Source organism: Diabrotica virgifera, chromosome 4, assembly GCF_917563875.1.
Source record: "Diabrotica virgifera virgifera chromosome 4, PGI_DIABVI_V3a".
NCBI lineage: Eukaryota > Metazoa > Arthropoda > Insecta > Coleoptera > Chrysomelidae > Diabrotica > Diabrotica virgifera.
The window spans coordinates 60,824,862-60,839,342 of record NC_065446.1 but is presented as its reverse complement, the minus strand read 5'-3'; the positions used below and the strand labels follow the sequence as shown (position 1 = coordinate 60,839,342).

The window sequence follows — 14,481 nt, the reverse complement described above, 5'->3', positions numbered from 1 at the left end:
AGATGTTAAACAGCAGTGGGGATAGTATACATCCCTGACGGACCCCACGTTTGATTTTGATATCGTCGGATTCTCCTGCCTCTGTCCGGATAGAGGATGTTTGATTCCAGTACAGATTGCTGATAATCCTTAAATCACAGGTGTTAATTCCAATATTGGTTAATATCTCCATCAGCTTGTCGTGCTTTACTGTATCGAACGCTTTATAGTAATCAATGAAACATGCATAAATATCGCAATTTACGTCTCTACATCGTTGAAATAGCACTTGTATACTAAATAGAGCCTCTCTTGTACCCACTGCATTTCTAAAACCAAACTGTGTTCGGCTGATTTTTTCTTCGCACAGTCTATATATCCTTTGATGTATAATTTTTAGAAATAGTTTTAAAATATGGCTCATTAAGCTAATGGTTCGGAAATCACTGCAGGATACGGACTTTGTTTTCTTTGGTAAAGCAACAAACGTCGACTTCAACCATGTTTTTGGTATTACTCCGCTTAAATCTATGTCGTTAAATATTTTGGTTAGGCGTTGAGTACCGTCGGTGTTAAATAGTTTTATGAGTTCAGCATATGCATTGTCAGGTCCAGGAGCTTTGCCATCTTTTAGTTGTGATATTGCTCTTTCCACTTCATCTGATGTGATTGGTAAGTGGTCATCACATATGTAGGATGGAGGTTGCTCGGATCTAGTATCATCAAACAGTTCCTGTATGTATTTTGTCCATATGCTGATTTCTTGATTTCTGTCTGTGATTATATTCCCCTGTTGGTCTCGGAATTTGCTAGCTGTGTTGGATTTCTGAAGACCAGCTGCCTGTTTCACCTTTTTATGCATGTTAAACGTATCATATTTTTGCTCTAACGACTCTATCTCTTCACACTGTGATTTTAACCAATTTTCTTTGGCCTTTCTTATTTCAGTTCTTATTTGTCTCTGAATCGTGTTGTACATTATTTTGTTGTTTTTTGATTTTCTTCTTTCTTCCATAAGTTGTAGTATATTGTCGTTCATCCAACTTTTTCTCATCTCTTTCTTTTCTATTAGATGTTCTTCTCTGATGCTGTTAAAGGTTTCACATATATTTTGGAGTGATTCTTCGGCATTATATGTTTGCTCCACATTAATTAGCTTCTCTGAAAGAATCTGTGCGACTGTCTCTTTTGTTTTCTTATCTTTTAGTATTCTCATATCGCACTTTTTGTTGCTGTTCTTTTTTGCAACCTTCTTGAATTTAAACCTAAATTTACCAACAACAGGAACATGATCTGATGATACGTCAGCACCGAGGTAACCCTTAACCGATAGGCATCCATTACGGAATCTCTTGTTCACCATTATGTAGTCAATTTGATTCCGTATTACGTTTCCTGGTTGATCTTGCGGGGAGACCCAGGTGTACAAGCGTCTTGGTGGTAGTTTGAAGAATGTGTTTAGTATTTCAAATTCTTCTTCTTCTACAAACAGTTTTAATCTGTCTCCCCTTTCATTTCTCTGTCCTAGGGAGCGCTAAATAAAGCGCTAAGGAGCATTATCAACGCTCCTTGGTACTACATACAGGAAGACTGAACTTCATAGGGACCTAGCAATGGATAAGGAGACTATAGAAAAATGTTCATGAACAACCACTTATTTAACACGTCAATGTTAAGGCTATCCAGCTCCTTAACAACATGAATCATGCTAGAAGACTGAGAAAGAAAAAGCCTTTGAGCTAGTTGCATGAGTGAAAAGCAGAATTTATTGCATGTGATGATACAGATTAATATTTGTGCAATAAATCAACAGAACCGGAGTTTTAAATTTGTGATAGTAATGTTTTAACCATCTTATTGGTGTTTATTAAATAGAAAAAATAATTAACTGAAAATTTAGATAAAATTTTAAACGATAATATTCTCAAATATCTATACACTTACACTTTGTTTATTGCTCGGTTACAGATAAATGAGAAATTTAAAGAGATATACCAATTGGTGCACAAGTGGTACTTGTACACCAATTGGTCTATCTCTTTAAATTTATCATTTACCTGAATTGCCCGGTTACAGATACATGAGAAATTTAAAGAGATAGACCCATTGGTGTACAAGTGGTACTTGTACACCAATATATGTATCGCCCGGTTACAGATACATGAGAAATTTAAAGAGATAGACCAATTGGTGTACAAGTACCACTTGTAACTCTTTAAATTTCTCATTTATATGTAACCGGGCTATACCTATATTATGTGTGTGATTTTGTTATGTTATACAGGGTGTTTCATTGGGAAACGGAAATACTTTAACTGTGAATAGAGGTCACCGAGGAAGTTCTAGGTATACTACATTTTTTGCCCTACCGACTTTTATAACCGACTTACAGGGTATTTTATCGATTTTGCCAATTTCTTTCCTGAGCCATAACTTTAGAACCACCCTGTATACTTTTTTGATATTTGGTACACATATGTCTCATCCAAAACACAAACGACCGACATAAAAATCACAAGAAAAATCCAGGTTCGGATTAAAAAAAAAATTATAAAGTAATTGTGACCATAAAACAACACCCTGTATATTAAAATTCTGAAAATCTGTTTGCATATTTACAAAGAGCACAAAAAACTAAGTCTAACTGTTTACTTCAATTTTTCGGTCAGACAATTTTATGACTTTAATTTTGAAATTATATTGAATTTTTTAAGAACTCTGACATTAAAAAGCAGGTATTATTAACTTTTATTTATAAATTATTAAAGCTATTGAATAAATACTTATTTTAAAATTAGTCAATACTTATTAACACATTGGAACGACCCAATTATTAATCACAAGAAAAATCCAGGCCCGAATTAACAAAAAAAACCTAAAGTAGTTGTGACCTTGAAAGAACACCCTGTATATTGACATTTTGAAAATTTGTTAGCACATTTGAAAACACCACAAAAATCTGAGTTTATCAGTTTGCTTTAATTTTAATTTAATTACTTTAATTTTAAAATTAAATATATTGAGACTTTTAAGAACACTGAAATTAAAAAGCGGATTTTTAAATCACTTTTAACAATCAATTATTAAAGTTATTAAATAAATACCCATTTTAAAAATAATCAATACTTATTTACGACATTCGAACGACCCACTTACAAATCACAACAAAAATTCAGGTCCGGATTAACAAAAAAGTAATTGTAACCTTGAAACAACAGCCTGTATATTGAAATTTTCAAAATCCGTTTGCACATAGGTATGAAAAGAGCACAGAAAACTAAGTTCAATCGTTCGCTTAAATATTTTGGCCAGATAATTTAATGAATTTAATTTTGAAATTATGTCGAAATTTTTAAGAACTCTGGCAACTCATAATAAAAATTTCGACATAATTTCAATTTCAAAGGTAATGTCATTAAATTGTCTGCATAAAAGATTAAAGCAGGACATTAAACTTAGTTCTTCGTGCTCTCTTCAGGTGTGCAAACGTATTTTAAAAATTTCAATATACAGGGTGTTTTTTCAAGGTCACAATTACTTTGTATTTTGTTGTTAACACGGACCTGGATTTTTCTTGTGATTAGTAAGTGAGTCCTTCTAACGCAGTAAATAATAACTGATTATTTTTAAAATTAGCATTTATTTATTAACTTGAATGATTTATTATTAAAAGTGCTTTAAAAACCTGCTTATTAGTTTCAGGGTTTTTAAAAATTTGAATATATTTAATTACCAAATTAAAGGTAATAAATTTTTGCACAAAAATCAAAGTAAACCGATAAACTCGGAATTTTGTGGTCTTTTAAAATGTGGAACCAAATTTTAAAAATGTCAATATGCAGGGTGTTATCTCAAGGTCAAAATTACTCTATGTTTTTTTGTTAATCCGGACCTGGATTTTTCTTGTGATTAATAATTGAGTCTTTCCAATGTGGTAAATAAGTCTTGATTAGTTTTAAAATGAGTATTTATTCAACAACTTTAATAATCTATAACTAAAAGCTAATAATACCTGCTTTTTAATGTTGAGTTCTTAAAAAATTCAATATAATTTCAAAATTAAAATCAAAAAATTGTCTGGCCGAAAAATCCAAGCACACCATTAAACTTAATTTTTTGTACTCTTTTCAAATATGCAAAACAGATTTTCAAAATTTCAATATACAGGGTTTTGTTTTAAGGTCAAAATTACTTTATAATTTTTTGTTAATCCGTACCTGGATTTTTCTTGTGATTAGTATGTCGGTCGTTTCAGTTTCAAATAAAACATATGTGTACCAAATATTAAAAAAATATACAGGGTGGTTTCAAAGTTATGGCTAAGGAAAGAAATGAGCAAAATCGATTAAACACCCTGTAACTCGGATATTAAAGTCGGTAGAGCAAAAAAAGAATGTGTGTGTACTTTGTACGCACGTAAGAAGATATTCTTCTATTATATAATAGGTAATTTAAACAAAGTAAATATACTTAAAAGGTTATTTGTATTTAATTTAAAAATCAAACTAACTTTCTTATCTACCACTTTCAAAAAATTTTTATTAAAACAACCAAAAATAAAAAAAAATATGAATCGCCCAGGAATTGAACCCGCAACCTTCCAATCTCAGTGCTAACGCATTTCCCACTACTCCAGCGAGGCCCTAGAAATAGACATGTAAGTTTCGGATATAATTACACAACACGGCGACATATAGTGTAAAAATGTTATGCTTACATAATATTTTATTATTTTACTACAGGGAAACACACATCCAAAAACACAAGAATTATAATAAATAATACATTTCCTAAAACCACTAATATATTCTTTTAATGACTTATTTGCACGGTTAGAGATACATACATACCTATCTTGAAAGATTAGCAATGAACTACATACTGTCAGAACTACATACTGTCAGTGTGCGCAGGCGCGCGGATCATGTACAATTTTACCCTCAATCGATTCGCCGCTAAAGAAGAATATCTTCAAAAATTTAGTATACCTAGAACGGCCTCGGTGACCTCTATTCACCATTAAAGTATTTCCGTTTCTCAATGAAACACCCTGTATAAATATTTTATTACAAGACTTACCAGATGTGGTTACAACGTATGCTGAAAAATAAAACAGTATTATATTAATCATTTTTACAATTATTTAAGTACATATTATGTCCAAAAAAATGTTTAATGTAATAACCAATTACTATAAAAAGTTTAATAAGTACCTAACTAGCTCATGGACAACAACAAGAACTACTAATTTTATAAATTTCGTTTGTCCATTGTTTTTGTCTTTATATTACAGTATACAAAACAAGCAGAGTTGCTCATAAAGAGAAAGAAGTAAAACGAATAAATTTCAAGAGACACAAAACTAGTGATTAGTGAATTATTATTATGGTAGGGAAGCCCAAGCGGGGAATTTTGCAGTTACTCGAGAGCGTCAGATTATCATATGATGAGAAACCTGATACCCTGCAGATGTACCTATACCATATATTGGCTCTTAACACAGGGAAGTTCGTTAAGGGGGGCCCAAAAAAATCGATCCTTAAAAAAACTCGAAATTGTCAGATTAAAATAAGGTAAGTTAAGTACATGCAAAAGTGTGTAAATTTAGAAAATCTGACGATTTGAGCCGGGCGTAAGGAAATGGGTGAGTCCCAAAATTTCACAGGAAAAAAGCGAATATTTCGCGAAATGAATGAGAAATCGAAAAACTAAAAAATATGTGCTCAATATTTTTTAAAAATCTATCGAATGATACCAAACACGACTTCCCACGGAAAGGGGTGGGGGGTAAACTTAACATTTTGAATACGAATCCCGCGATATTTCACGAAATGAACATCAGGTAAAAAAACTGTAAATACACTTATCCAATATTTTTAAAAAATCTATCAAATGGCACCAAACACGACCCCCCACGGAGGTGGGGTGGGGGTTACTTTAAAATATTAAATAGGAGCCTCATTTTTATTGCAGATTTAAATTCCTTACGTAAAAATAAGTAATTTTATTCGAAACATTTTTTCGAATTATTGATAGATGGCGTTATAATCGGAAAAAACAATTGTTAGAAATGGATAATTAAATTAAAAAATGGCAACAGTCCACTAAAATGGAAAATTTTACTTAACTTTTTTTGGTCTTAGGACCCATTCTTCACAACAACGTCTTCACAACCTCTGTTGACGGCACATTTAGCATACTTTGCTCCCCTACTATTATCAAAATTATCTATAATTAATTTATATCCACGTATATTAATACGTATATTAATTTACATAACTTATGTCTCCCCCTTCTTAATTCCTGCTATATTAGAACTGAATTTTTGGTCCGTTACTATTTTAAACTTAAAAAGTTGACTCTTAATGATTAATTAATTATTTTCTATGGAAAATAAGCCGCAATTTTACTAAAAAATGAATTTATTAACGTTTCGAAGCCCAAATCGGGTTTCGTTGTCAAAATACAAAATACTACTAAAATAAACAAAAATGTTGTTGCTAAGTAAAAAAATTCTTCTAATAATTTATTTAATCTGACTCATTTATATTGGCAATTCAGACGTATATTATACGTTTTAAAGTAGAATACTTTAAAATGATATCGCCAATATTTATGAGTTGCGTTCCTGGGACGACTTTACCAAAAGATAGTTCATTCGATTACATGAAATCAATCCCAACTCAAGAATATCCGTCGCAAAAAAATCATAGCATGTGATCTGTCTTTAAAAAGACAACCAAATGCAACGATGACAGTAAAATTCTCGCGTTAGAGATTCCATAGTAAATCACGAGGGAAAACCAGGAAAAAACCTCGTGATACTATCCCGACATCGTAATTATTTGGTCTTACATTTAATTTACTTTCAAACAACTAATACCAAATTCTGACTTTAATATATTTAAATTATAAATAATATTAATAATACATAGATATACAATAAGTAATACTAAAATATAAAATTTGTACTAACTCGATATGTTATTGACTTACTAATCGTGGTATTTTTTTTCTATTGACTTCCTCTTTCAGTATGGGTAACCACATCCTACTGCATTCTACCGAGGAATTTGCGACACAATTGGTCTCATTTAGCATAATTAGAGCCGCTTCTTTGATTTTTCTCTTTTGGCTATCTGATTCTTTCAGGACTATACTTGAATCTCTCCACTGAACTCTATGTTCATTATCCCATGCGTGTTGACATATTTGAGATCTATCAAATTCTCTATTTTTAATATAAGACTGATGTTCACTTATTCTAACGTTTAATGGTCTTGATGTTTCACCTAAATAAAATTAAGATTAGTAAGTCAATAACATATCGAGTTAGTCCAAAATTTTATATTTTAGTATTACTTATTGTATATCTATGTATTATTAATATTATTTATAATTTAAACATATTAAAGTCAGAATTTGGTATTAGTTGTTTGAAAGTAAATTAAATGTAAGACCAAATACTTACGATGTCGGGATAGTATCACGAGGTTTTTTCCTGGTTTTCCCTCGTGATTTGCTATGGAATCTCTAACGCGAGAATTTTACTGTCATCGTTGCATTTGGTTGTCTTTTTAAGGACAGATCACATGCTATGATTTTTTGCGACGGATATTCTTGAGTTGGGGTTGATTTCATGTAATCGAATGAACTATCTTTTAGTAAAGTCGTCCGAGGAACGCAACTCATAAATATTGGCGATATCATTTTAAAGTCTTCTACTTTAAAATGTATAATATACGTCTGAATTGCCAATATAAATGAGTCAGATTAAATAAATTATTAGAAGAATTTTTTTACTTAGCAACAACATTTTTGTTTATTTTAATAGTATTTTGTATTTTGACAACGAAACCCGATTTGGGCTTCGAAACGTTAATAAATTCATTTTTTAGTAAAATTGTGGATTATTTCCCATAGAAAGTACTTAATTATAAAAATGCCACAAGGAAATAGCTTCAGAACAACATTAATGATTAATGTAAATATTTTACTTACAACAATCAACATTTTGAGGCCAATCGCAGTTATTCAGTTTAATATTCCAAAATTCTCCTTTTGGACAATCCATTAAAACTGGTACTCCGTTGGAACATTCGTAGTATTTTGAGCAATCATAAATGTAAGGAAAATAATTATTTTCATCTGTACATATGAGATCTGGTGTTGTGTATGGTCCAGGGGCAGCAGTTGATTCCGTGGGAACTTGTGAAGGAGTGCTTTGCGTAGCTGAGGTGGAAGTATCTGGGGCAGCAGATGTAGGTTTTGCTAAAGTGAAAATTTAAAAATTACTCTTTGTTTAGTTTTAACTCGAAGTTGACAATGAAGTTTTTCAACAAAGTATAAATTTATATGTTCTATATGTTTAATTACTGTAAGTATATAGTAGAAGCCACAGTTAAGCCGGATTTATTTTACAACGGGGACGTGAACGGGAGAGGGCACGTTGAAATATCGCGCGATATGAAAAGCATTGGCTGATTTATCTTACGACGGAACGGGGTGAGACCGGGAATTGCCGAGGACGTGCGATTTCTCTTGTTCTGTGCGCCGTGCCGTCTACGTGTAACATAAATCAGCCTTTAGAATGTAGTTCACGTAGCATAGGGCAATGTATTTCCTAGGCCCGGTTTTTCAGCGAGAGGTTAAAATTTTGGTTAGCTAACCTAGTTTATATTTTAACCAATATTTTAACCCTCCTGACGTTTTTCAGTGCTTTATACCAAGTTAACAAAATCTCGGTTAGTTAACCACTTATTTTCTTCTGTTGGCTGCAGTTATTGTGCTTGCGCATGTGCAATTCGAGAAATAATGATCAATTTGACAGAAAAATAAATAGAAACAATTTCATAACCAAATTAAAAAAAATGTTTAATGCAATATCAAGTTCGAAGTCTTTATTTAGTTCATTGTTCATAACATCTACCTCGGTTTCATAACAAAAGAGACCATTACAATTACTGGGTGATTGTAAATTGTGTCTTGGCAGGTTGCAGATTAAATTAAAAACTTTCTACCCTTTTCTCAATGAGTACACAATGGGTCCCAACCATCTTAATTGCTAAGGGTTTTACAATATTTGGCTGCTTCGATTTCGTAGAAAGAAGTAATTAGGATTATTACGGGGGGAAATTCCCATATGGTGGACATTTTTGCCTCCCATAAATATGCAACATTTCCTATTTTAATTCATTTCTGATGTGAATTCGAATTGACCTAATCAGCGTTTTGGGTGTGTGTTGTTTAACCTTCCGATGACCAACCTTTTTTTGTTACACGGATGACCAACGGGGGGAAAAATGACCCCAGGTCAAAAATGTCAAAAATGACAATTAACAAAAAAATGAAGTTTTTTTTATTTTTTTATTTTTTTTTATTTTTATGGCATGGACTTTATGTCATTCAGCCAGTCACAACATGAGTATTAGTGTCATGTGTAGTTTGTATGTTGAGTAAGTGTCTTGTTACTTTGCAAAGTCGACGTCATTAGCGTAAAACTACTTGGAATTACACATAATAGACGGTATTTTACTGAACATCAACTTCAAAATATATTTTTTATTCGTAAAATATAGGGAATTTTTTTTATTTCAAAATATGAGGATATCTAAAATGATATTAAAGTCAAATAAAAAAATAATGAGTTAAAAATTGAAAATACTTTTGAATTTATTAAAGAAAAACATACGCTGGGGTCACAATTTCCCACGCTTGGTCATCCGAAGGTTCAAAGAATATTTTCAATTTGCGATGGATCTTAAAGCAGTTATAAATAACAATTGTAAGGATAGTTTTCAAAAAAGCTTGAAAGTGGGGAAAAACGGTGGATTTGTACTAACAAAAGTAAATATAAATCATATGTGCTTACTTTAGGCGATGTGCAAAATTTAACTATAACAAAGCATGTACAGGAGCATTGTCACAGTGCAAATGTGGAACAATTACAGCGCCAAACTAAAAGTGGTTCTTGCCAGAGGAAGGCGACTGACGATTTATCCGAAAAGCCTTAAAAAAAATCATTCGGAAGGAGCTTCAAAATGACCTGCCTGCAGCGAGTAAAACAACGGACCTTGCATTGATAAGGAGGAATCTCTACAACGCCCGACGAAAACTGCTTCCAACATTGCCGACTAGTATTGGACAAACATTTGATAATCTGGCGAACATGAACATTCAGACATCTAAAGGTGAAAATTTTTTACTCTTTAAAGATTCAACCGATGAAATTATGGTATTTTCTTGTCAAACAAATTTACATATGCAGTGTCAGGTAGAAACAAAGTTTGGGACCCAATTTACTCGTTATTTTGGGCGTAATCGTTCTTGGGAACGAATTTACGTATTCCCGAATTACTGGAACGATTTAGACATTTTTTGGCAAGTGATATCGCTATTGAAACTTATTAGCCAGGAAATAAGAAGTCCAAATGTTTCGTATATAATTATTTTGCTGTATAGACAAATTGATAATTATCTTTTAAAAATATTAGTAAGAATCATGCATTAAATCCTGTTACAGTATGTGTAAACATTGGTAGGTATCTGTTACAGTTATAAAAATATATTTCCTTATAATTCCTTCCTATTATAATAACGATAATAATTTATAATTTCGATAATAATATATAATTTCCTTATAATAATAAGGAAGAATACTTCCCGCGATAAAAACAAAATAACATAACCTAACTATTCTCTTCAAAATAGACATTCTAAATTCGATTCTGATGCATTCACTGTACACATGCGCAAGCGTAACCACAAAATTCGGAGTTAAACCATCTAACTAGTATCGGTTAAAATCTTGGTTAACTTAACCGGGTTTAATCTCTAACCTAGTACTGAAAAACTGATTAACCGTAAATATTTCGGGGACCAAAAAATAAATAGGTTAACCAAACACTGAAAAACCGGCCCTTAAGGAAGAACGGCCGACCACGTTGACGGTTTGCCCCGAGCGGCGCGTCAGGACCGGATTTAAGAATCATAGCACTGGAATATAAGCGAACACAACATAATAGGGAACTTGCACTAAAAAAATTTTTTGCATAAAATTGTTAATTTATGTTTTAAAATGTTATATTCAAAATATTACGTCTTAACAATGAATAGTGTACGTATAACATCTGATCAAAGTTACGCGCCTAAAATTTCCGTTTCAAACAACTTTAAAAGCGAGAGCTGGGGTCTGACGTCATAGGCCACTCGTATCGTTTGCTCGTTCGGTGGGCTATTGCATTTAATGCAGTTTGCCCATAGATAAATAATATACATAGTTGAAATATCTTGTTTTACTCTGTGGCAAAAATGATTTTTTCTGTGACAGGCAAAACATTAACATTTTATCTCTGTTGACATGTATCAAAAAGTTTTTTTTATGAAATTACTTTTGTCGTTTCTTGTGTTGAAGAACAAAGAAGAAACAAGTAACTTAAAAATAAACAAAAATTTTAGTAATAAAAGTAAGAGTAACTAAAAAGTATTGGTGCTACTATAGTATGCGGTCTACAGTCGGGTTTCTACTATAGCTTGCGGTCTACCGAGGGATGCGGTGTAAGTATAAGCTGAGACGATAAAGATATTAACTTGTAAAATTACAATAATGATTCTTCTTATTTATGCGTATTATTAACTTTGTAAAGAAAGATTTTGTTGGCTATGTACACGTTCTATCGGTACGTCTGCTAATCACCATAATCTTTTCTCAGAAGGCTTTGAACTCAATAATGAGAGGTAGTAATTAGTAGGTACTAATAAACATTACAATAAAATATAATCTTTATTATAATGCAAATTAAACCGTAATCTTTTCCAGGATATACGAAATCCTTCGATTAGAGGTAGGTAGATCAAACCCACGGGATAAACCGTATACTATAATGTAATGGTACCAAACTATTGTTATAAGGTTTAAACATGCTTATTAATAACTCTTACTTGCCTTGACACCTCGCATTTCTCCAATAGAATAGCTTTCACTACTTTTTATAAAAGTTGCCACCATGAAGACATCAACGGTAGGTAAGTTGTCAGACTTACCCTCGTCCGTCATATTATGTGTTTTAAACTCTTTACAAAGTAGCACTCAACTTTATCAATTTCAGTTTAAAACTAAGCTGATTGGGGAACTACTTATTACAATATATAAGATGAACATAAATAATACCTAGGAATTTTCCATTAAAGACGATTAAAATGTAATATACCCGTGATACCTACCCCAATCGCGTTGTTTCCGACTGCTAGCCCGTGGCCCATGACGTCGGACCAATAGAAGGACGTTCAAGAGCCTCTTAAGATATTTGAATTTTATAGCGTACGGGTAATTAGGGTATGGGTTAAAAATATTTGTTTTTTTCGAATGCAAGCGTTTTAAGATCATGTTACCTTATGTTTTTTAATATCATTTTAATATTTAAGAATTTATGCAAGTTCCCTATTGCCTACGGTTGTATAAAAGACTATCATTAATGTTTCAATTAGAGCATGATTCAGTCATCGATGTATAAATAAGAGAGTTACATTGTCGAACTAACTGATAACATGAAGAAAAATACTATCAAACAAGTAAAATATATCAAAAACTCATTGTCGGTAGCTTATCTATATTTATTAATTTTCAATAGCTTTTATAGACCAGGGCGCATCTGTAAAAATATTGGTACATTTGGACGTTGAGAGGTGACTCAAATTTATTTGCAGAAATTACTTGAAAATAACTCAAATAATAATATTTGAGTTATCCTCCCTCTCAAAAAGGTCCAGAACATTGTTTAAATAATCAAAATGTCAAAAAATGAAGGAAAAATTCGATTTTTTTCTTCGTTTTTTGATTATAACTTTAAAAGTATTCATTTTCGAGAAAAGTTGGATTAACATAAAAGTTGTATAATTAAATTTGCTACAATATAGAATTGGTTAAATATTTAAAAAATAGTCACCCTTGTTGCAAAATAGCAATAATTGCGAAAAAACCATACAAAAACAAGTATTCGCATTTTACGTTTTTCAACCATTTATGCTACACTTAGCACCTTCATGGTTTACCCAGAAAAACTTTATAATACAGTAAAACAATACTGTAAATTTCATTAAGATCGGTTCAACAGATTTTGCAAAATAAATTTTGCAATCCAGCTTTCGTAAAAAAAATTCATTTTTTCAAAATGTTACAGGACTGAAACTAAAGCAGATAGCAAGGTGAATTTTTTTGCATATAGAAGTGTACTGTACCATTCATTTGCAATTTTCAAAATTAAAATCGATTAACTACCACGGCGTCACGAATTTTTTTAAGTAAACATTAATTATTGGTTATGCGCGCAGGACAGCGGATAGTTTGCTCTAATTGGGCATTCCAATGACCTTTGATAATGATTGATACATTTTAATTTTTACTACATTTCGATATAAATAAATAAATTTGTTTATTGCAAAATAAAAACACACACTCTATCCTTTGAAATAACACATTTTTTAGCAAAAATTTTCTTTGTTCATATATTTTAACTTAGAGAATAAAAGTTTATTATTTTTAAACATATGCAATTGTTTAAACAATATTTCACAAACAATAATAGAATTAGTTTGATTTTTGTGGAATTAAAATATTAAAATACAACAAAATATAGAGTAAGAAAATAATATATTAGATAAAGATTGGAAGAAATTTTGGTGGAAATTAACTTGTGTGAATTGAACACCGCTGTCCTGCGCGTAGCACCAATAATTAATGTTAATTTAAAAAAATCCTGACGCCTTGATAGTTAATCTATTTTAATTTTGCAAATTGAAAATGAAAGGCACCGTACACTTCTATACGCAAAAAAAATTTCAACTTGCTAACTGCTTTATTTTCAGTCTTGTAACATTTTGAAAAAATTAATTTTTATTGCGAAAGCTGGATTGCAAAATTTATTTTGCAAAATCTATTGAATCCATCTTAATGAAATTTACAGTACTGTTTTACTATATCATAAAGTTTTTCTGGGTACAATATTGAGGTCCTAAGTGTAATATAAATGGTTGAAAAACGTAAAATGCGAATACTTGTTTTTGTATGTTTTTTTTTTCGCAATTATTGCTATTTCGTAACAAGGGTGACTATTTTTTAAATTTTTAACCAATTCTATATTGTAGGAAAAATTACTCAACTTTTATGTCAGTACACCTTTTCTCGGAAATGAATACTTTTAAAGATATAATCAAAAACGAAGAAAAAAATCGAATTTTTACTTCATTTTTTGACATCTTGATTATTTAAACAATGTTTCGGACCTTTTTGAGAGGGAGGATAACTCAAATATTAATATTTAAGTTATTTTCAAGCAATTTCTGCAAAAAAATTTGAGTCACCTCTCAACGTCCATCTCAAAACAGATGGGCCCTGGACTATTATTGTAAACACATTCTTTGGGAAATAAAGATCATTATAAAATCATAAGGAGAACCGAATCAGTCTTAATCCCCATTGTCCACGCAAAAAAAAAACATATTTCT

At 31.3% G+C, this 14,481-nt stretch overlaps 1 protein-coding gene across 3 annotated transcripts in view; it reads right to left on the bottom strand.

Moving 5' to 3' along the window:
- Positions 1–14,481, bottom strand: part of LOC114337944 (probable chitinase 10) — an 83,223-nt gene that overhangs the window by 22,259 nt on the left and 46,483 nt on the right. For all 3 annotated transcript variants that reach the window (XM_050649137.1, XM_050649138.1, XM_050649136.1), the window contains 2 exons: positions 7,981–8,250; positions 5,059–5,079 (listed from right to left, as the gene is read on the bottom strand). In XM_050649137.1, the coding sequence (XP_050505094.1) occupies positions 5,059–5,079; positions 7,981–8,250 (291 nt within the window). The remainder of the gene's footprint in view (positions 1–5,058; positions 5,080–7,980; positions 8,251–14,481) is intronic.